We start from the raw sequence: 22231 nt of genomic DNA on the forward strand, positions 1-22231 counted from the left end.
AATATTGTTCAGAGATATTCTGAAACAGTCCTTGCCACGGAGATCTTACAGTGGAATATAATTAGAGTTCTCTATTCTGTAATATGCTACATTAATTAGCAGTCAAAATCCAATTTTTAAAGCCCAGCTTGGAAATGTATTTGCCCTTCAGGCCCATGTATCATTGTGCCACAGCTTGAAGTGTCCTGTGTTACGGGGCTGATCATAACACAAAATAAATAAAATACATCTCGTCGTTCATTTTCCAATTAGAAAGAAGGGGGGCCATGACCACTCGCCTCCCTCTTTTGAGGTGCTTTATTTTCAGCGGGATGTCCAGCTCTGCGGCCCCTGTGTTGCGAGGCGGGTGATGGCACAAGCCCTGGCAGGGCAGGCAGAGCTCGCGTGGGGCTGGGTTTTGTCCCAGCCCTGCTGAGGGGAGCAGGAGGGTGATTTTGGGGGGTCGCAGCCGTGCCCAGCAGCGCCTGCCCCGCCTGGCCGGGGCAGCCCCATCAGCTGCCGGGTCCCTGCTGGAGCAGCACGGCAGATAAGGAAATTTTGTGAACCCTTCATTGTTTCTTCTGAGTCGGGGTTTTGTTCCGCGGAAGCAGATTGTTCCCCCGGGCAATTTCAGGTTTTGACTGCTGGTCCTCCTTCTCCCTCCTCCCCTCCTCTCCCTGTCTGGGATGAAAGAGGGGAGGTTTGAATGCACATTGAACAGTGGTCCTAAATCTGGCTTCACCCCGAGCGCTGCTCAGAAATTTACATTTTCATGCTGGTGGAAGGATACATGTGAATCTCAATGATCTTTCAAAATTTTTCTTAAATAAAAGCAAAGCTGTTGCTCGCCATTCATCCCATTGTGCAGGGGCAGAGGACAGCCAAAATGTGGTACTTGATAAAGGGAGAACCTTGTGCAGGGCTTCCATTTTCATACAAATGGTGTATATTTTACATCCTCGTCCTCCCTGATCTGCAGTTTGACAACACCATTTTCTCAAAGTATACATACAAGAATTTTATACAGTAAAGCCTGTTGTAATTTTTTAGTATATAAATATATATAATCATAATACAGGAATTCATCTTAATCTTAATATTAAGCTTAGTGTAGAAATTAATATAATTTTATAAAGGAGATAGCATTTAACAAATGAAGATAAGGAAGATTAAAAGCACAAATATATGAAAGATGTTCTTGGTTTTATTTAACTACAGAAAGCTTTAAATAAGTTTCATATGTGCAAGTTTTCCACAGAAAAAGGGGGAAATCCTGACAGAGATTGTCTGAATACGACTTTAAACTGCTGTATTCTGAAGAGTAAAAATAAAACTAAAGCAAACACAGAAACAAAGCAATCGCAGCCCTTGGTCAGGCAGGAATCCACCTTCTGTGTGCATGCCCACCTTGAAGAAGCGTGAGGGCTCTGCAGTGGTGCAGGCAGTGGCCTTGGAGGAGGCCAGGCGCAGGTGCCAGGCTTGGCAAGGGGTGGGGAGCCCAGCAAAGCGCCCGTGCCTGCCCAGAGCTGCCCTGCCCGCCCCGGGTCGCGCTCGTGGCGTGGGCACGATCGCCCTTGGGCAGCCCGCGGGGTGGGACCAGCGGCGGTGCCCGGCCAGCCTGGGTGGAGTTGGGGTGCCAGCCCCACCTGCCCCGGGCACAGCCACGGGGACGCTGCTCCCGCCCGGGTGACAGCAGAGGGGACGAGGGCTGCAGAGAGGCTGGATCACCAGGGGATCCAGCACCCCACGGCAGCCAAGGGAGCAGCCAGGACAGTGGCCGGGAACCACCCGCAGGGCACCGGCATTGCCTGCAGGATGCATTAGTTCACCCTCATAAGCAAACAAAACCAGAAGGAACGGAAGGATCTGTCAATTTGAGAAGACTTCGGTGATTTATTTTGTGATCTAGAGCCAGACAAAACACTGTGGTCAGTGAGAAATATTGCAGATTTCTCTAGGTGTCTCTACAGCAGGATTTCTACTTGGTTGCAGAAGCAAAACTCTCCCTAGGTGTTTCAGTCTGAAGAACTTACTGTGTGTGAAAACAAAACCTTATGCAATCTATTGTGAATTAGAATTAACTTTTATATCACCAAACAGATCTAGAAAGGGGAGATTTTGTTGTAATATTTCATTCAGCATTAAAGCTCCTATATTTATTTTCTGAGTGGAGCAGTTTCAGCTTCTTGTATTAGGAGTATTTGAATCATTGTATCACGGTTTTCCCCTGTGAAGCTGGGGATTTTGACAGTGAAGAAGAGAAACTTGGTTGGTTTGCCCTCAGGAAGGACATGCCTAGTGATTAACAGGAGTTAATTCGCTGGTAATTTTGATCTGTGACCATTCTGCATGTGCATTTCTGTGCAACACGGCACTTGCGGTGCCGACTGCCAAGGCAGAGCTTTGAATTACAAATACCTTTTTCTTTATGAATTAATTTCCTTAACAGGCATTTAAGCCATAAATAATGCACTCAAATATGGCCGTGTTTCTTTGCTTTTACTGATCAGCCTCAGAGGGCCTGGTTTTCCCCGGAGCTGCCCACGCTCGCTGCTGCCTGGGGCAGGGATGTGTCCCTGTCCCACCGCAGTCCAGCGGCGCTGGGCTGGCCCTGCCCGCGCTGCTGCAGTCCTGCAATGGCACTCACCGTGTGTGTGTGCCACCACTCAGGGTCACACTCATCACAGCGCTTTATTAACTGCCCTCTTCGGGCATTATCAATGTCTCGGTGGCAGCATGAGCCAGTGTTGAAAACAGAAATACCTGAGGGCGTTGCTCAGGTGAGAATGAGCTGCGAGCCCTGACTGCTGCATGAAGAGCAGCAGTAACCAGGGGCCGTGCTCCAAAGCACCCGAGTGACACACCTTGTGTCCCGACACTACATCACCTGCCTCAGACAAAATCACTGACTTCTTCAGTAAATGAAGAGGAAGACATAAAATTATAGATGATACAGCTTTAATTTGCAGTCATCCACCTTGTAATGGAAATGAATAGTGCAATCAAAGCTGGAGACATTTTTGCCGTCTGTAAATGGTGATGCTGCTGTGATTTCTGTTATCAAGGCGGGTGCCTCGGGTTGAGGTGCAGGATCAGGTGGGCCGTGTTTGGAGGTGTGCAAGCCGGCAGGGTGACCGTGCGCGCTGTGGCGGCGCTGGCTGTGCGGCCCAGCGCCCTGTGCCGGGATGGGTGCTCCTGCAGCCCCAGGAGCTGCTGCGGGAGCCCCGCTGCGTGTGCGCAGCCCGGGCGCTGAGCCGTGTGCGCACGCAGCATTTCTGCAGCTCTGGCTGCACCCTGCTCCTTAGCCTGCTGCCCTTCCCGCTCCTTCCTGGCTTGTTTCTTTTGCCTCCTGCCAGCCCAAAGGCTGCGTGTGAGAAGGTGATGGCGTGACAGTCGATAATGCAGTGTGTCCTCCTGATTTATTGCACATTACCGACGCTGTTTGGAAATAGATTTGCTCAGCTTACAGCCTGGGTGTGTGAGGCTGTGCTCAGCCGCGTTGGCATGCAGCACTCAGGACGCAGGGCTGGTGAACTGGCACGGAGGAAAGGTGTAAGCTCTGCAGAAACTTCTAGTTCTGTGTGCTGCCACACTCCAGCTCGGGGCTGGAGCTGGGCATCCCCAGGAACGCAGGCAGGGCAGCTCCGAGGGCTGCAATCAGGATCTTGGGAGCCTGATTTAATTCTGGAAGAATTAAATCCCCACCTGAATTTCAACCCCAGGGGTCAGGACAAGAGGGTGGTGTCAGAAAAACTTCTCCCAATAGCTGCACGTGTGCTGATGCTCAAGTGAGGCAGATTTGGTGCCCAGTGGGTCTGTAGCTTTCCTTTACCAAAGATGGAAATAATTTCTCTGCTTTAGTACATCAAAACCTGTTAGCAAGTTCAAGAACTGCAGTAATCATCATGTTTAAAATATTATTGAAAAATAGTCATATAAAATAAATATAATTCATTTTAATTTTGTTTTTCAGGAGAAATTGATGTGAACTGGTCCATCTCTCATAAAGACTTAGAGGTAAATACAACCAAGTTTTCCTATAATTCTTTATTTTGTTGCTTATTAACAAGCAGAATTAGTAAATGGGATTGAAAAACCCCTCTGTGGTGTTTTTGTGGCATGATTAGCAGTGTCCTCTCACAAGAGAAAGGAGTTCTTGAGTTGGGGTTGGCAGAGGCAGGAAGGGACAGGGGTGCCAAGAGCTGGAGTGCTTCCACAGACCATGCAAGGGGGACATCAGCTCTTCCTTCCTGGTGTCTGTGGAACCCCAGAGCTGTCTGAGGGCAGCCTGGTCCCTTCCAGGCAGCCCTGGGAGCCAGCAGAGTGTGGAGCCTGCCCGGGCTCGCCAGGGACAGCGTGGGGACACTGCAGGCCGGAGATCCCAGGCGAGCTGCTGCAGCACCCAGCAGGCGTGAGCTCCAGCTGCTCTGTCCTGATCCTTACCTCTTTCCTTCCAGTGTCCAGTACAGCTGATGCAACCAAGTGACATTCACAAATTCTTTCCCTGAGGGGAAATGGTATTTTTACACCTCTCCTGTTCACTCATCCAAAATTTCATGTATTTTTTTTTTAAACTTGTGATGTTTACTAGGCAATGACAGTTGTAGATAGGATTTTCAATTCTGGCTGCCTACACAGAAAGTATGTGTGAGGTCACTGGGAGAGAGACAGTTTTTTCCAGCTTCTCTTTTTTTTTTTTTCCTTTTAAAGTCTTTCTTTACAATTGCAAATTGCAGATTTCATCCAGACTTGTATAGCATTGTACTTTGTCCAAGCAGTTTGCCTTAATGTGTGCAAGGGAATATGTAACTTGCATTTGCAATTGATGTTCATTTTATTTGTGGAGAAAATTCCAGTTTGTTGTGACATAGCACAGTGAGTAAATCTTGGCTAATTGAGGGAAAGCTTCGCAACTGCAGTTTTAAATAGCAAAAAAGAATGTCCTGAAGCAGAAGTTCAAATGAGAACTTTCCTTCCAGACAATGCAGGTTTCTCTGTAGCAGAATTACCCATTCCAAACCTGGATGTGTAAATTGTACATGGGAAACATTAGATTTCTGCTGGATCACTGCCAGCAGTGACCTTTATAATTCCCAGTTCCCAAAGCACAGAATCTCAAGTGGTAAATGCATTTCTCTCTGTGTTTCACCAGGCACAGATCTCCAACTACGCGGGCGTGAGGCACAGCGGCACGCGGTACTACAGAGCGGACAAAAACGTTACTTGTAGGAACTGCCACAGACCAGGACATTTGTCCAAGAACTGCCCCACTCCAAAGGTAAATGCAATGCTTAAATCACTTGAACATTCAGATGTTTTCCTAATAGACCTTTGTGCTTGCTGTTAGAAGCGTTGTTTCAGTGGTTTAGCCTTTCTTTGAAGCCGTGCTCTGAGTTGCGGGGTAGCTCGCACAAAGTCAGTTTACTGTGTGAAACTATCCCTCTCTTTAGCAATGTCATTGCTTTGATTGTTTTTATAAAAGAGAAACATGCAGAATTCTATCATACTGATTCATATTGAATGGTTTGTGTTGGAAGAGACTTTAAAGATTAATTTGTTCCACCTCCTGCCATGGGCTGGAACAACTTCCACTAAACCATGTGGCTGTAAACTGAGGAAAAAAAATCAAGTGCCATACAGAAATATCTTTTTTTTTTCATATGGTAAAACAGTCAGCAAGTGTAAAATATTTTTCAATTGTACTTTCAACAAGGAGAATCTATTGAATCAGAAATACAGCCTTAGTAAATAAGTGAAAGCAGAAAGTATAATGAGCCATGATAACAACAGCGTTAAAAACCATGGACAAGACAAAACTGGAGCTAACTTTCAGAAGCTCAGATAGATGCCACATATTCCAAAAGTTTGTCCTGTGGTTAAGGGTTTAAAAATCAGTCAGTACACTGTAAAGAAGTGGGAGCCATTGCATGACAGCCTGGATTTAGCAACCCCCACAACAGAATCTGTAAAACCCACAGTCCTTGGGGCTGTTACCCACGAGAACACTCAGAATGAGCACATCCCACACGACCCTCGGGGGAAACACCCTCACTCACTGGGAAAACTGGCTTCACAGAGGTACAGGTTTGGCCTCAGAATGGCTGTCTGTGTGTTACATCTGTCCCTCCACATGCTGAATTTGTGAGGCTGTGCTGCAGCCTGGATGGCAGCGAGTGCCCCCCAGCTCCCCCGACACAGCCCCTGCGGGGGCCGCAGGGCTGGAAGAATCTCCTGAACACTGTCCCTTAATGTGATTCTACTTTTGCTTCTTCACAGAAACTTCCCCCGTGCTGTCTGTGTGCAGGAAGAGACCATCTGCAGCACAGCTGCCCAGCACGTTTCTGCCTGAACTGCTGCTTGCCCGGGCACTATTTCAGGGAATGCCTGGAGAGAGCCTACTGGAACAAGCACTGCAACCGCTGCGACATGAAGGGCCACTATGCTGATGTGAGTATGGCCCTTGGCACAGAGACCAGGCCTGGTTTGGTGTGTGCCTGTCAAAAACTGAATTTACAATGGCTACAATCTCTTCATGATACTTTGATTTTACATACTGCCTATTTGTAGAAGCATATGAAAGTGTTTAGTCGCTGCTTTACACTGTCAGAGTTTTCATGGAGAGTGGTTCAAAGAAAACAAACCAAAGCATTGCCAACACCTGGTCTTTAGTTTGGTTCAGTTCAGCAGTGGTGGACACAAAGCTCCTTTTTCCTGGGGAAGGAAAGGGATAGGGAGGTTGAAATCAGGAGACGCGGTGCTGCGAGCGTACCAGGAAGGAGTAAAGAGTAACTCTGATGCATCAGGAGTTCCAGATCTATGGTTCTTTCACTATGATCAGACAGTAATCAGTGAAAATACTATTAGAGAGAAGTAGTTTGGAGGCTTTGGGTTTGACAAGATCTACTAAAATAAGATATAGAAGAAAATTAAAGGGAGAACAAACATAGTTGTCTCTTTCATCTTGTATTACATTATTATGGTCTTATATGTCCCCAAAATTCAGTCCCATATGTAGCAGTCAAGCTTTTATGAGATTTTTTTTCTCTTGAATTAAACAGAAATAAGGATAAAAGGCAAATTGTGATAATTTTGGCATACATTCACACTCCAGTTTCTAACTATAGATATGGCCTATGTGTTTGGTTTTCAAATACACCTGTGGGATTCCATAAACACTGGATTTTTTTGAAACTCAGAAATATTTTAATCTCTTTCTAAATGTCTCCTTCCTGCCTTTACTTTTTCTGTTTGGTCAAAGAGCATGTCACAGTGGAAAATGAGATGTGCAAAGGTCAGCCGGTGTATTTGGGAGTTGCTATTTTGTAGGATATTTGAATGTGTGCCAGATGTACTTTTGCTTATAGCTAATGTACCCACAATACCTTTAAAGAATGTGAATTGTACGTTTCTGCACCCTCTTTCTGATAGGCAGTGACACAAAATTGCAAACTGTAATGAAGCATCTTTTCTCTTTTTTACATTTTATGACACCAGTTTCATAAACTGATGTTCTTTTCTTGAAAGAACCATGAGTGCTCTATCATACAAGCATTGAAATCCTACCTGAGCCATACAGGTTATCAGGAACATCCCAGCATGTATTTTTTTCTGCTCATTTGGGTCCACCTTTAATCAGAAAGGTTTTTCCTTGAAAGTTTGGGCAGTTCTTGTGTGCTCCTGCATGGGAGCTGTGAAGCTGCTTGTGTCAGGTGAATACCTGGGTGAATACTGGGGCCTCAGAGCAGGAGCTCACCTGCCCAGTCCTCAGAGAGAGATGGCATGGCAGAGCAGAGGCAGAGCAATCAATACCAACAGTAAATCTTTCCTGAGATCAGAGCAGAAAGTCTGTGAAGCCAACAGGTGGTCAAGACAAAAGAGGCACACTTGGACAGGACAAGGTTGCTGCTCATGGCCTCAAGGTGTTTTTTGCATCTGGGATGTTCATAGTGGAAGAAAACCAGGGATGTTCCCATACTGAAACCTTACTTAGGGGAGGGGAGCACCAGAGAAGCTGTCAAATGGAAGAGAATGTGAGTGTTCCTACAAATCTGTGAGTGCTGGCCCGTTACCCAAACTGGGTTACAGCCAGTGCCTGGGTACCTGCCCAAAAGCTGCAGGGGAGCATGAGGGTGAAACAGCCCAGCCATGGCACCTCGTGCTTGCTGCATGAGTGTCACTGAGTTCATAATGCAAGGGCAGCGTGCAGGGGATGTCCCAGGGAGAGCTGGGGGTCCCAGGCTGCCAGCTGCACCATGGGCACCAAGCCAGGGGCAGGAACCATGGCACTGGCATGTTGGGATGGGTGCATAAACATAATATTCACAGGGTGATTCAAGGCTGTTTCGTAAAGGAAATCCCACTTCCCAGGGATCTCTGGAGTTCTTCAAAGGTGCAGGTTGACAAGCATGTGTGTAAACATGATCCAGTTGACATAGTCTGCAAATTCCAAAAGGCGTTTTACAAAGTTCCTGGCCAAAAGCTTTCAAGCAAACTAAACAGGCATGGAGTAAGAGGATAAAGGTGGGATATGCTAGTGTACCATGGAAAAGGGTCAACAATGGGGCAACAAGAGTGGCTGAGAAGACTGAATTACTTACAGAGTCAGTGCTGTGAGCCAGCTGGGCAGAGCTGCCCAAGAACTATAAGAGTCAGAGGGAGAACACAATAAAATGGCAATTGACATTGAGTGTCAATAAATGTAAAGTAAAACAATCCCATCTTGGCATATGAAATAACAGGTTCTGCATATTACTGTTCAGCACTCCAATCCTAGGTATGAGATATGATTCCACAAAAAAATCAGTTTAGTCTTCACAAGCTGTAAAAGAGAAAACCAAACTGGTGAAATGTTAGGAATCATCAGGAAAGCAGGAGCACCTGGGCAAAGCTTTGGTCCCCACCTTCTGTATCCCTCAGCATGGCCACAGCTCCTCAGCCTGCAAGGGAGGTGACGGAGGGAAGGGTTTGTAAATCATCTGCGATGGGAGACAGTGGTCAGGGGACATCATTTCTTGCAGTACACCTGGCAATAGAAGCCAGGTTGAGGAGAGACAGTGCAAGGTGACTCTGTGCGGTGAGCAGCAGACCTGGAGCCTCCTTTCTGAGGGATGCAGGTCTGCCCTGCCTCCAGAGGAAATGGGAGCAGTTCATGGGCGAGAAATCACAGAACCCTCCAACACCAGGTTGGAAGGGACTTCATGGATCATCTGATCATCACTGCCAACATTTCTTGGCAAAAGCATGGTCTACACAAAACAGCCCAGCCAAATCCTAAGAGTGTCCATTTCTGAGGAATCCATCACTTCCCTCAAGAGATGATTGTTCTCATCATGAAAAATTTTCTCCTGTGTCCACCTGAGATCTCCCCAGGAGTAACTTGAAGCTATCAGCCCTTGTCTTTCCCATGTGACTCCTTGTAAAAAAGGGAAATCTCCATCTTCTTGTTACCAAACATATGTAATGAAAAGCTGTGGGTGCTCAAAGGAAGTTGTAATTTGTCCTTCTCAGCAAGTTTACTCCCCTTTGCTGTAACACAGAGGGTGCAGAACAGGCTCTTGTGCACAGTCTGTCAGACTGACTTTCCACTTTGGTCCAGAAGTGAATGTGAGGCAGTTCAAGGGGCTTCACCTAGTTTGCTTAGGAAATATTCACAGTTACTTGAACCACTTTAAAGTCATGCATTTATGACCTGCTAGATCAGTCTCTTCTCCTGAGACAGCGCTGAGAACATACGGAGTCCTCTTAGCTGGAGGTGCTCTGGAAGCAGCCCGGCCTCGCATGGTTTCCTTGGCAGGCTCAGCAGAGGAGCTGCTTGTGACTGATTCAGTGGCAGTTCAGTGGATGTCTTGAGCCTTGTGGTTGGTGTGCAGCCTCACCTGCCAGCAGCAGGGCTGGGAGAAGGGCTCCATGAATCTGCAGGAAGCAGGCAGAGGGGCAGTGTCTCCATGTACACCTGGGAAACCAGCATGCAGGTGCTCGGCGAGCTGGATGGGCTCTCCAGGAGCTGGCAGACAGCAGTGCCCAGGAGCCTGGTGCCCTGCAGCCACACAGTGTGTGATGGCCCCATCCAAATGGCCAAAGACTGTATTGTCAGCACTCCTTCCCATGAACCAGCTGGGTGCTTCCACTGCCATCTTCTCTGCATATTCTGAGAACATTCTGGGCGTGCAAGCCACCACTGGCCTCTTCTCTGCGGGCAGGTTCCTTCAGCCTTTGTTGTTTCTGGCAGACTGCGCTGGGCTGGGCTGGAGCTGGAGGTGCTGGGCTCATTCCACGGGGGCAGCTGGCATCCATGTGGCCCATTTTCCCTGGGCAGGGAGCCCGATGTTTGCTGTGTCTCCTGAGTTGCCCAGTGTCCTTCCCCACGCTCCACCCCGCTGGCTGTCCCCATGCACCCGAGGGCGAGCACACGGCTGCGCCACCGGGGCCAGGGTGACACCGCAGTCCCCAGCCCTGCCCGCCCGGCACCAGCGGCTGTCTGCGCTGCCAGCGTGGGGAGAGGTCTCGACATCTGCTTGCGCAGGAGCGCCTTTGAAGGGAAGCATTGTGTGTTTTCCGCGGCAGTTCCCATGCGGAGGTGATGAAAAGTGTGTGTTTTGGCAAATCTTTTGTTTTATTGTGGTGGCTTGCAGCGGGGCAGCTCCAAGCAGCCGCTGCCTCTTTGACAAAGCACCAGAGGATTCTGTTAAAAAGTTGTGTTTAGTAATTGTAGTCGTCGTGTCAGACCATAACTGACTCGGAGCTGAAGGATTTTTGCGAGATGAGTAGCTATGCCAGCAGGGACCCAAGTCTCCTGGGCCAGCCGCGCTCTCATTAAGATTTGCCGCTAGCCGTGGCGGTGTTCGGCAAGTATGTGACGTGCATGCTGTTATTGTATGCTTGGCTTGTCAGCCTGCAGCTTTCTGACACTCACTTATGTCACTCTTTATTCAGAGACGAAGAAGCTTTTGATAATTTGACAAGACAAGCTCTTAAACGATCTAGGTCATGGCCTTCACTGTCTGTGATTGTGAACATATTTCCTGAAAGCCCTGTCACTCATCACAGCTACATTTTCTCCCGGGGAGCCGCGGGCCCGTCCCGGTCTCCTGTCAGCGCGTGCATTTTGGTTATTCATACGCCAAATACAGTAGCGGGTTTTGCTCGCCTTTGGCCGGCGCTCGCATGTTAGCGGGGCTAATCCTGCGCCCGCGCCCGCGCCCCGCCGCGCCGCCGTCGAGGGCCCTCGGCGCGAGGCAGACGCCCGGCCGAGGGGAGCGGAAAGCAGCAAAGGCCGCTTAGTGCCGGTTTTGTGTTTGCTCATTGTTGTGGAAATATGAGAACTGGTGGCAAGGGCCTCGTCTATTGAGCTCTCGAGTCCCGGTCTGCTGTCAGGGGCTGTTTGAGATTGAGTGTTTTATTTTCTTTGATGTTCACATTGGAGAATAGGGAAGTGGGAATTAAACAACAGATGCATTAAGCCGTTGTTCTGGTAAAACAATAATTAGCACCTGATAAAATTCAATATGGGTCAAAACATGCAGCACCCAGTCTCGATTCTCCCATTATGGCGCCGTGCAGCGGGTCAGCCTCAGGCACGAGTGGCCGCCCTTGCACAGGGCTGTGGCAGCAGTGGCACAGCCCTGGGGACAGCGCTGGCTCTGGGGACACCAGTGGCTCTGGGGACACCGGTGGCTCTGGGGACACCAGTGGCTCTGGGGACAGCGCTGGCTCTGGGGACACCAGTGGCTCTGGGGACACCGGTGGCTTTGGGGACAGCGCTGGCTCTGGGGACAGCACTGGCTCTGGGGACAGCAGTGGCTTTGGGGACAGCGCTGGCTCTGGGGACAGCACTGGCTCTGGGGACACCAGGGGCTTTGGGAACAGTAGAGGTGTGGCTCTAAGGACAGCAGTGGCTCTGGGGACACCAGTGGCTCTGGGGACAGCGCTGGCTCTGGGGACAGATGTGGCATGACCCTGGGGACAGTGACCCAAGGTGTCACATGTGCGGGCCCACTGCCCTCCCTGCACGCCGTGGCAGTGGCTCTGCCCTCTGGAGTGGGCACCTTTTGTGCTGGTACATCTAAATGCGAGTAAGGTCAGACCACTGGGGCAGGAAATAAATGCAATTTTATTTTAATGCAGTTCATCACGCTGCCATCGTAGCTGGGTACCACAGGGGCTTTTCTCTAAAGAAGGGCCATTGATGGTTAAGTTATTTTAAACAAATAAGGAAAATGGTGGGTTTGGCAGTGGTTCTGCCTGGCTATGCTGTCTGCCATAGCAAACCTCTCTGCCTCATTTGAGGAGCCAGTATTTGGTAGTAATTGTTAATCATACTATTTGTCATTCCACGAGATAAGATGCAGATAACAGCCCTGAGCTGATGCAAAGTAACGAGGTTCCTGGTTAAAAGCATCATCTCTAAAGAGCTGCTGTTTAACAGTGACCCCTCCTCAGCTGTTGTACCCCACCCCACTTGAGCAGTATTTCCCCAAGCCACCACCTGAATGAAGGAATATGTTTAGCCTTCCCTCACCACCTTCATCCTCTCCTTCTTCTGGTTTCCCTCAGCCTTAGAAGGTCCCTGAAGATAAAACCCACCTCTGGACAGCACCACACAGGGGCTGGGGCTGTGCCTCTCCCAGGGTTTTGACAAGAGCTCTGCCAGCTGTGCTTCTCACTCACAGCTACAGATTTTTGCTCAAAGTGACGCCTTTGTGTCCAGAGCAGAAAAAATACCCAACCAAACAATTATTCAAAAATAAGTAATTTTGATGATGATGATGGTGATTATTAAATAGCAGTCGTGTGAGTAAAGGTCATAGCACAGAGTGGCATTTTGCCAGGATAGGACAACTCACTGATTGCAATTGTTCAACCATATTAGCCCAGGCACACTGTGGTAATCGAAAAGTATCCAGAACTAATGTATAAATAACTGCCTGCTACCCCTGAGCTGGACCAGCACAGCTGTCCTGCACAGCTGAAACCTCCTCAGCTCTCAGGGAGATGCTAAGAACTCTGGTACAGTGTTTCTACAGGCTACGGAGTGTTTATGTGTTGCTCTCTGAACCCTGGCTAAGTTAGGGAAGGAGGAAAATCCTTTTGTTTGTGCTCAAAGACAGCTTGAGTGTGTTCAGACTGTCAGATCCTCGGTGAGGAATGTGATGTCCTTCACACATTTCCTTTATAGAAATATTAATATAAAACTCAAATGTTTACACACAGCATTTGAGTAAGAGGAGAAATGTTGAACCATTACACAGAACAGATTGTAGATTTTTCTGCAGACAATTATGTTACTGGTGGAATGAATAATAAATAATATCATTTCCATCACATCTGGGAAAAACACTGTATGTGCCACAGGGTGACTAGCAAAAACTTGGATTTTATTTTGAGAGATACTGGTTGTGGTGTGGTTTTTTTTTTTTTAATTAACACGCTCCATCAAAATAAAAGAAGGCAAGAATTTGGGCACGAGTGAAAAATTTATTCGAAATCTAAAGAAGTGTTAATAGTACTCATTTGCAAGCAGTCATGAGGTTTCAATGTTCGAAATTGCAGCTGCAGCATATTATGGAGAAGCCGTGGAATACTACATTTCTTTTCCTTTTCTTAAAATGAAGGTTGGCAAACCAAGTTGCTAATTGTTCAAATGAGTACAGGGTTGTTCTTATAAGAAGGTAAATTTCTAAAGAGAAGTGAAAGCCCTCTGCTGCAGTAGCTGTGTACCAAAATGACAAAAAGTGACACAATTTCCGTGTCTGTCTGTGCCTCAGGGGCCATCAGAAATATCGTACATTTTGTAAAAGCATTAAGAAGCTCTAAGAGAGTGATCTGAGCTTTAGTGACCACCAACATGTTCTGATTTTGTTTTAAAGATCCACGTTTTCCTCTTTACCATCTCTCAACTGTCCCTCAGGTCAATTGTGTCACTTCTGTGACTCAAAAACCTGCTAGGAATTTTTTTTTTTTCAACGGCTGCACTTAGGACTTGGTATGAAAGTCTGACAATTTAAAAAAATTAAAAGTAAAAAAAAAAAACAAGCAAGTCATTGTAAAAATAGCAACATTAAAGCAATCTCTTATGGTTCTTGTTTACAACTCACCTGACATGAGACTGCTGAGGATTATTACATGTAACAATTATATTTTGATTAGGAAAGAGATACATACAAAAAAGATAAAATATTTCTGTTTGTACATGAAAGGAAGGCACCTTGTGATTTAATTTCTAGAGCGTTATGTAAATTTAAAATGTCAGAAAATGTAGAATTTAAATCCGCCCCTGTTTGTTTTGCAGCATTAATGCTTCCTACAGTCACGAACACACTGCTCTCCCAAACTTCTGCCCCTCGGAGAAAAAGGGCAGAGAGAAAACTGTTACTGGCTTTCTGACAATGGCAGGGAGTGTGTTAAACCAGTGTAAAATTCAATTAAACTGTCTAGCCGGGTTTTTGAAGCTGAAATGCAGACCCTTTCAGTTAAGCTTCTTATTTTCCTGTGACCGACACCAGTGGATACTGTGTTATGCCAAAACCAACAGGCTGTAAAGCACCTTGTTTCATGCTCCTAGCTGATCAATATTTTTATTTTCCAGGCTTGCCCAGAAATATGGAGGCAGTATCACCTAACAGTAAGTAGAAACACCTTTTTTATTTTCTTCTACACCCAACCTATTTACTCCTCTGTGAACTGCTGACCATAAAATATAGATAAGCATCTTCTCTGAGAAGATAATAAACATCTCAAGAGTTTTTGAACTGAAGAAGGCAATGAAACACTGTCACTATTTTTTAAGCATCTTTAAAACTTCTGTTTTCATTTTAATACTGTAATAATTAAATTAGTGCTTTGCCTCTCTTCTCTCAGTGACCACATTTACACATGGAAAGAGCGTTAAATTTTAAGTTGGGGTGCACAGCAGAAGCAGTAATCCCATCTCAGATATCCCAGATGCTGGTAATTAGTCACTGTGTGTGACAAAGCTTTCTTCTTAGATGAGTGAAATAAATCTCAGTTAGAGTGGAGACATGATTTTGAGGAAAAACACCTCTTAAAGTTTTGCAGATAATTTATAATTAGTCAGGATACAGCGGTGACTGCTTGTTTGGCCTGCCTTAGTTGATCGCTAATCCCTGAAACAAGAAAATAAAACTTTGTGAAACTGTACCAGTTTATTACTTAGGATTTTTCCTCGTATGTAAAATGGATATAAAAATACAACAAAATGCATACAAATTTGTTTAACATTGAAACCTCGGACAGTATTTAACCAGTAAAAACAAATTCTTGCATTGGTGTCACAGTTCTTAAACATATTAATTTCCAAAATTGTCAGACATAAAAACACCTTTAAAAAATGAGGGATTTGTTGTTCCTCTGAACTTTTCATTGCTCCCCAGATTGGCCTCACACGAATTTCGCTGTTACAGATAATTAACTCCTGTTCTCTGCTCTCAACAAAGTAGAAAAGTTTCTCCACTACTTTTCTTTTTGGATCTTTAGTTTTTTCTCTGAAGCAGTAGATGGGATGTGCTTTATAATTTGTGCCTCCACCTCTTCATGGCACTGGAATGCTCTTTTTTCTGCTTTTTTCTTCAAAATTCAATGAATAGAAGAAATCTGCACTTTAAACCTCTCATTTGTGTTTTGTGCATAATGATTCTAACACAAAGATCTGCCCTGGAAATCCTCCACCCTTCCTGAGAATTTACTTTTAAACAGATTTGGTAAAGACTTTTTGTTGGTTTGGTTGGTTTTGTTTTGGTTTGTTTTTTTTTTTAAACATTATAATCCAAAAAAAGGTGCATTCACTGAGTATTTTTGTCTGTCTTGCTTTGGTTTGGTTTTAAAATGGATGAAAGAAAAAGGTAAATGCTGTCTTTCATTATAATCCCTAAGGGTGCTTGTAAAAACAATTTCTGAAATGTTTATAACACTTGGAACTTATTAATCAGATAGAAATATTTGGTGCAGTAACATCCTGGGTTCTGTTTCTTACTAAGATATAAGATGTAGTTTAATTTTAATCCTACCTGCCTGAATTGAAAATTCCTCAAAAAGTGTGTTGCCATCAACAATTATAAAATATTTTTGTCTGTAAAAAAAAAGCAGGGGGCAGCTTAAACTTGACCAAGTGCCATGCCAGGGCAAAATTTGAGGTATCTTGAGGCAGGAAATTATTTCTGTGGATTTTTTAGAAAGCATTCAAGGTCTACACTTAATGTAAAGTAAAGCTAAGAAAAGGTGTCAAAACAAGTTCTTGTTAGAAAATGTAGTGGTTTCAAATATGGCCATATTATTAAAAGTACCCCTTTGGAAATTTATGGTGCTTTTTAGGGACATTTTGAAATGTGGTCAAATAGGCACACTCACAGATTAATTGGTATTGCATCAGGCCCTACCTTCCAATAAATTTTTACTTCCAGTAAGATTTTTACTTTGCAGTGAATTGCAGTTCATCTGCAAATAATACACATTTCTGTCATGTGGGAAATGTTTTGCACCCCTTCATTTCTTGTATGGGAAGAGTACCTTCGGCTCAAAGTTACATTAGCATTTGGATAAGCCAGGAATTTAAAAATTTGTATGGTAAAAGTCATGGCTGATATTTGCAATAAGTAAATTAAAAGAAACTGCATTATCTGAATTGTTTACAATTTATGTTTTATTATTCTATTTAAATTTTCTCTTTTGCACCTGAAGCAGAGCAGAAGTAAATAATGTTCTGGCAAGAAACAAAACTTTTAAATTAGAATTAGAATTATATATAATGTTTAAATATATTATATATATATATATAGCTGTAGGATTGTAACAAAAAGCCAAGGTTTTTTACTGTCATATCAGCGCTGTAGTATTTCATCATAGAAATTATCGTACGATTTTCCTGTTGTAGGAAAATTAAATATTTTGGTACAAAGAGGAGAGCAGCATTAGGAAAAATACCACAGGTTTAACAGAAAAGTGGTGTTGTGGCTGTCATGGCCCACAGATGCTGCCCAGCTGTTGGGGGCCACAGAAGAGCTTTTCCTGCCCTTCAGCCAGGGACACAAGCACTGGAGTTAAACTGGATTTGGTAACTTGATGGCAAGTGTTCCACATGTGCAGGTCCACGTATGTGCAGAGGAACTGGGGCTCAGTTTGGTGATAAGACACCGGATTTTGGCACCATTCGCAGAAGGCTGTCACAGTTTGTCTGAGTCTTTTGCCTTCTCTAAAGTATACTTGGTTAATTTCTGTGAACGCTGGTGAGGAACCACCCAGCCTTCCGCGTCTGTCCTTCATGAGGCTGTTGGTTATTACATTCATTTTGGGTCACTTTCCTAGGAGATGGACTGCCATCTATTGACTCCTCGGAGCCCCTGCACGGCGTGCGGGGCCGCCGGAACAATGACTCAATAACAAACCCTCTCTGCTCTTGGGCATGGTGGTGGGGTTTGTTGACGTTGGCCATGGTGACAAATTTGAGCACATTGCAAATAATTTGTTGTATGGGCAGAAACATCTTATTCCAGCCAAAACAGACTGCCAGCACAAGGAATCTTATGAAGAAGTGGCAAAAAGGATTGTAAGTGGAATATTTTAATTTGCCTTTTGATGGAAAAAAAGATTATCATAAGGCATGCAGTGAAGCTTAAATCTAAGGGCTGTGTGATAATCAAAGCTTTATATGTGGCTGAAAGTACTTTCTTTGAACTTATTCTTTCAACTCTTTTAACTAAAGTTATTCTGAAAAAAAAAAGCCAATCAAAGCCAGCAGAAAAATCCAACTCCCACTGTGGTTTAAAATACTATTTAATAACCTCTTTAAGACAGTGATTTAAAACTTTTACAGATCATTTTCTTCACAACTACACTCCGTATTTCTCCTGTGTCAGAGAAGGGCAATTATATTTGTCAAAATATTTTTCAAGTTTTATTCGTGTAGTTTGTGAATTGGTTCATACCACTAAGGTTTATCAAAGGAGTTATTGTCAATCAAATAACAGGACAAATACTTCTTTGACAGAGTCAGGATAAACAGTTTTGATCATAGCTTGCTGGAGTGTCAGTGATGAAACATGTTATTTTTTTTGGGGCACAAGGCATTTGGAGCCCTTGTTGAGCTCTTTGTTCTGGGTTATGAGGAAGCTTTGCTTACAACTGTGACTTCCTAAATGCCAGGTGCTCCACAGACCCCAGAAGCACAGCCCATGACCCACAAGACATGCCATCACATCATCCCCTCTGCACCCTACGGGTACAGGGGCGCACACTGCCGTGTTATTTCACCCTCAGAGCACTGGGCTCTTTCTCGTTCCCTTTCTCCTGTCACTTCAGATTTGAGCTATAAATGTAGTGATATTTATTATGCATTTTAAGTGGAGGCCAGGTTATAGCCCTCTAACAAACAAAAAAGACAAACCCTAAATCACACTAAAATATCGGTGGAAAAACTTGTGGAAGGGCACCCAATGATCGTCTTTTGTTTGTTTCAGTTTTGCAGTTTATTCCTTAAAAAATACAATATTTCCCCTCAAGTTTGACCTGCTGCCCGTGCATCTTGCAGTGGTGTGGCCTGTGGCTGCTGCTGTCCTCAGTGGGCCCAGGCTGCAGAGGGGCAGCGCCGGGGGTCACATTCTGCAAGGACAGCCCTTTTCCCCTCTGCTGCTGCTGCTGTGGGCAGCCCGGGGCTCTGCGCTGGCTGTCCGGGGGCTGCCCGTGCTGACCAGGGGCCTGGGCTGACCAGCAGCCTGGGATGCCCACACTGACCAGTGGCTGCGGCCTCAGCTCCGTCCCATGGCCTGCGCGGCCTCTGCGGCCTGAGCGGCCTGCTGAAGCTGCTGCTAGTGGTAGCACCCACCCAGCAGATGACATCAGTGGAGAAAAAGAGGAAAATTATTAATTTTCAGTGTCCAGAGACCGTGTTTTGCCCTGGGTGTGAGGTGCACTTGTGCTGTGAGGCCCCAGAGTGTGCATGGCAGCGCTGGTGCGGCAGCCAGCCGTGGGCACGGTGCTCGGCGTGTTTCATGTTTTGTCAGATGGAAACAGGCCGGCTCCAATCTCACCACATCTTATTGTGAGAGTGGTTTGTGCCATGCAGGAAGGGATGCGGCCAGTGAGGCCCGGCACCAGGATGAGGACACCACAGTCAAAAAGGAGTGAACTGTGCAAGTGTTAGAATCCTCTTCAGTAAATAACAACTGAGTAAGGAAATTCTGTCCCTAAAATGGACAAAGCAAGTTTTTTATTTTCCTGAGGTGTTTCTCGCGGTCGATATGTGTGTTAAAACATAAATTTCAGTGGGACAGAGCGTTTTCTTTCTGTAGGGATGTCTCATTTTTAAAAACCCCTTCGTGCCCTGGTGCCGCTCCAGCCAGCCACGCTGGCTCTGTCCCCTGTGCCCTGCCTTCACCAGCCTCGTCTGTGTGAAATCTCACAGAGCAAGATGGCCACCAACAGAGCTTTAGAACCATCAGAATTTTTAATTAGCAGAAGCTACCATTTAACACACTTTTTGACAGTTTGTTAATCTTACTTTTAATCCGCTTACATAAAGGAAGGTGAACCAGAAACTGGCTGATTTCGCCCGGTGTATGAAGGACACGAAGGGACATGCGTCTTTTGTGTTTAAATGTTGCGCTCAGGTTTCTTTGTGTGCATGATTAAAATTCCTCGTGGCCTGCTACTTTTTTTCTGAAGTGAAAATGTAAGACATATCCCTGGAAGTCAATTTTTCTCTGTTACGCTGTGACTTCCACAAAGGAAAAATAAAAAATAATACAACCCTGGCAAAAAATATTTAGGCTTGAGAGAGAGACAGAGGACATTTGGTTTCCAGAGATTTTTTTTAGGTGTTGAGCGGTGAGGGAAGGGATGGCTTTAGGAGCATTTTGGGAGGAGGTTAATGCCTGTTTTTGTTGCAGCTGTGGCTGTGACACGGCCGCAGGGCTGGCTCCACTGGCCATGACACAAAGCCACAGGCCGTGGGGTCAGCACTCCTCTGGAATGCTTCAGCACCTGGCCAGATTCTCTCCAGGTGTATCAAGGCTATTTCTAGCAGGAATTAAAAAAAAAAAGTCCTGTTTGTGAAATAGGCAATGTATTCTCATATTTTGGAATCTTGGAGTGGGCCCTCGTGCCATTGCTTCAGTATCCGTTCAGCAGGATATTTTACAGAGAAGGCAGCTCAAAATTCCTGGGGTTGTGGATTTAGGGTAAAGATGACTCTGGCTCCTGTGGGTTTTGGGGCACAGGAGCACCTGGAGCATGATGGTGTCCACATACCTGCTTGGGAGGTGCTTGGGTTCGTGAAGGTTTCCTGCCCTTTGAGAGGCTGCTTGCCCTGATAGCCAGAGGAGGAGCTGGGGCAGACCTTGGCCAGCAACAGGCAGATATTTTGGTTTTAAACTCTCTGTGTTTTAAACTCTCTCTTGTCCAAACCTGACCCGTCTTGCAAGTGGTTTTCAGTGTCAGGGGTGCTGCTGACATGCTGCCAGCCCTGCACAGCTCTCTTGGAGAAAGCCAGCAGGTCAGAGGAGGTTGGTGTGTGGGCAAAGCGATTTTACAGCTTATTTTCCCCTACTAATTGTAATTTGCTGTGTTCCCACTCTCTTTCAAGTTTCAGAAATTTTTTGAGGCTATCAGAATCCCAAACCCCAAATATTTCTCTATTGCAAAGCAATCATATTTCACAGAAGATATTCTGTCTGATAGCTTTTTTTTTTTTTTTTTAGAAAACAAAGACAGTTTCAGGTCCTGAATAACTGTTAGGTTTATGAATTCAAAGCATATGCTATAGCTTTTTAGTACAAATGCTAGCTAAAAGTTCTTTCCCAATTTTTATTTGAAAGGTGTATTTAGATTATGATGGGGAAAAGAAGTAGCTTTAGTAACCTTGTATAAATTTTCTGCAAGGACATTTTGGGTGGGATTCAGAACCTTCCAGCAGCACGGGTACCACCTGCCACTCACCTTCATCATGTAGCAACCATGGCAGGAAGTGTCCTCCTTCTCTGACTTTTATCTGTCTCGTGCTCTTCTGCACTAGCTCCCCAGAAAACAAAATAAAAGGTGCTTTAAGATTGAGGGTTAAAGAGAGATTACATCTTGACCAAAAATTGTATTTCTGTATATTTCTGGAAGCAGTGTGGAAATAGGGAGAGAGTGGAATGGAGAGCTGGGCTGGCTGACCATTTCTGTGACTTTGGGGTTCCAAAATTGGCGTTGTTGTGGTGCTTGTCTTGGAGAGCGGCACCCTCAGAGCACCCTGGCTCCGGCATGGTGTTGAGGCGGTGTCAAGGGCCCTGTTTGCTCAAAAGCAGTGTCTTTCACTGTGAGAGGAAAATGGACAAGAGCAGAGGATGGAAATGAATGTATTTTACTATTTTAAATCTCTGGTTGGCTGACTCCCGCGTGCCTCGGACGAGTGGCGGGACAAGCGCACTGTTCTTTGTGCAGTCCACGATATTTGGTGGCATGTGTCCCTCCAGCCCTGCACACCCAAAACCAGAGAGGTTTGGGTTGTTTTTGTGACGCACCAAAGCTGTTGGGTGAGTGGGTAATTAATCAAAGAGAATAATCAAGGAAGGTTTGCCGCTGAAATATTTCCCCTTCATATACTCAACCGCAGTTCTCTTCAGGGAAAGAATTAAGATTATTATTTTCTTTAATTCTTACAAATTCTGTTTAAAAATTTCACCTCTCTTTCCTTTCATCTGAAAAGTCAAACTTACACAAGCATTTACATTCATATCATGATTTCAAGTATTAACCATCTAAATAAGGAAGATAGAATTTTCAAGCTAAAATGAGGTTTCCAATGCATTTTAAAAATATTTGAGATAAAAAAAAATTCTGTGCCCTCTTTCTGCAGTCAGTGCTATGCATAAATATTCATATTAAAGTTCCTACATCCTGAGAATTTCTCCAAAATTTTTCCAAACTTGATAAGAAGGTGTCTTTTTTAAGTTTTGTTAGATCTTTGAACCAGCGTCAAAATTCTGTGGGAAGCCAAAAATCATCTGCAAATTTAACAGACATTTTAAAATGTGAAAAACACCACAGTTGCACATAATACGCATAAATGCCATAAAATGGATTTTTGTGCATTTTCATATTGCAAAGTGGAAAACGTATACAAAGACAGTAAATCTCTTTGCACTGCGTGGTTCATCTTGCTGGTGATTCGTGTGTCGCAGCAGCCTGGAGCTCGTGCTGGTAAGACAGTAACTTCCTCAAGTTATGCTCGATCATGTTAATAATCTACGGATTAGGGTTCCCT

General features: G+C 45.2%; 1 protein-coding gene across 2 annotated transcripts in view; it reads left to right on the forward strand.

Annotated features, from left to right (window-relative positions):
- The window catches only part of ZCCHC7 (zinc finger CCHC-type containing 7), a 93881-nt gene that overhangs the window by 57428 nt on the left and 14222 nt on the right, over nt 1–22231 (forward strand). For both annotated transcript variants that reach the window (XM_054652361.2, XM_077171489.1), the window contains exons 5-8: nt 3953–3996; nt 5132–5257; nt 6256–6426; nt 14564–14599. In XM_054652361.2, the coding sequence (XP_054508336.2) occupies nt 3953–3996; nt 5132–5257; nt 6256–6426; nt 14564–14599 (377 nt within the window). The remainder of the gene's footprint in view (nt 1–3952; nt 3997–5131; nt 5258–6255; nt 6427–14563; nt 14600–22231) is intronic.

The sequence above is a fragment of the Agelaius phoeniceus genome, chromosome Z, assembly GCF_051311805.1.
Source record: "Agelaius phoeniceus isolate bAgePho1 chromosome Z, bAgePho1.hap1, whole genome shotgun sequence".
NCBI lineage: Eukaryota > Metazoa > Chordata > Aves > Passeriformes > Icteridae > Agelaius > Agelaius phoeniceus.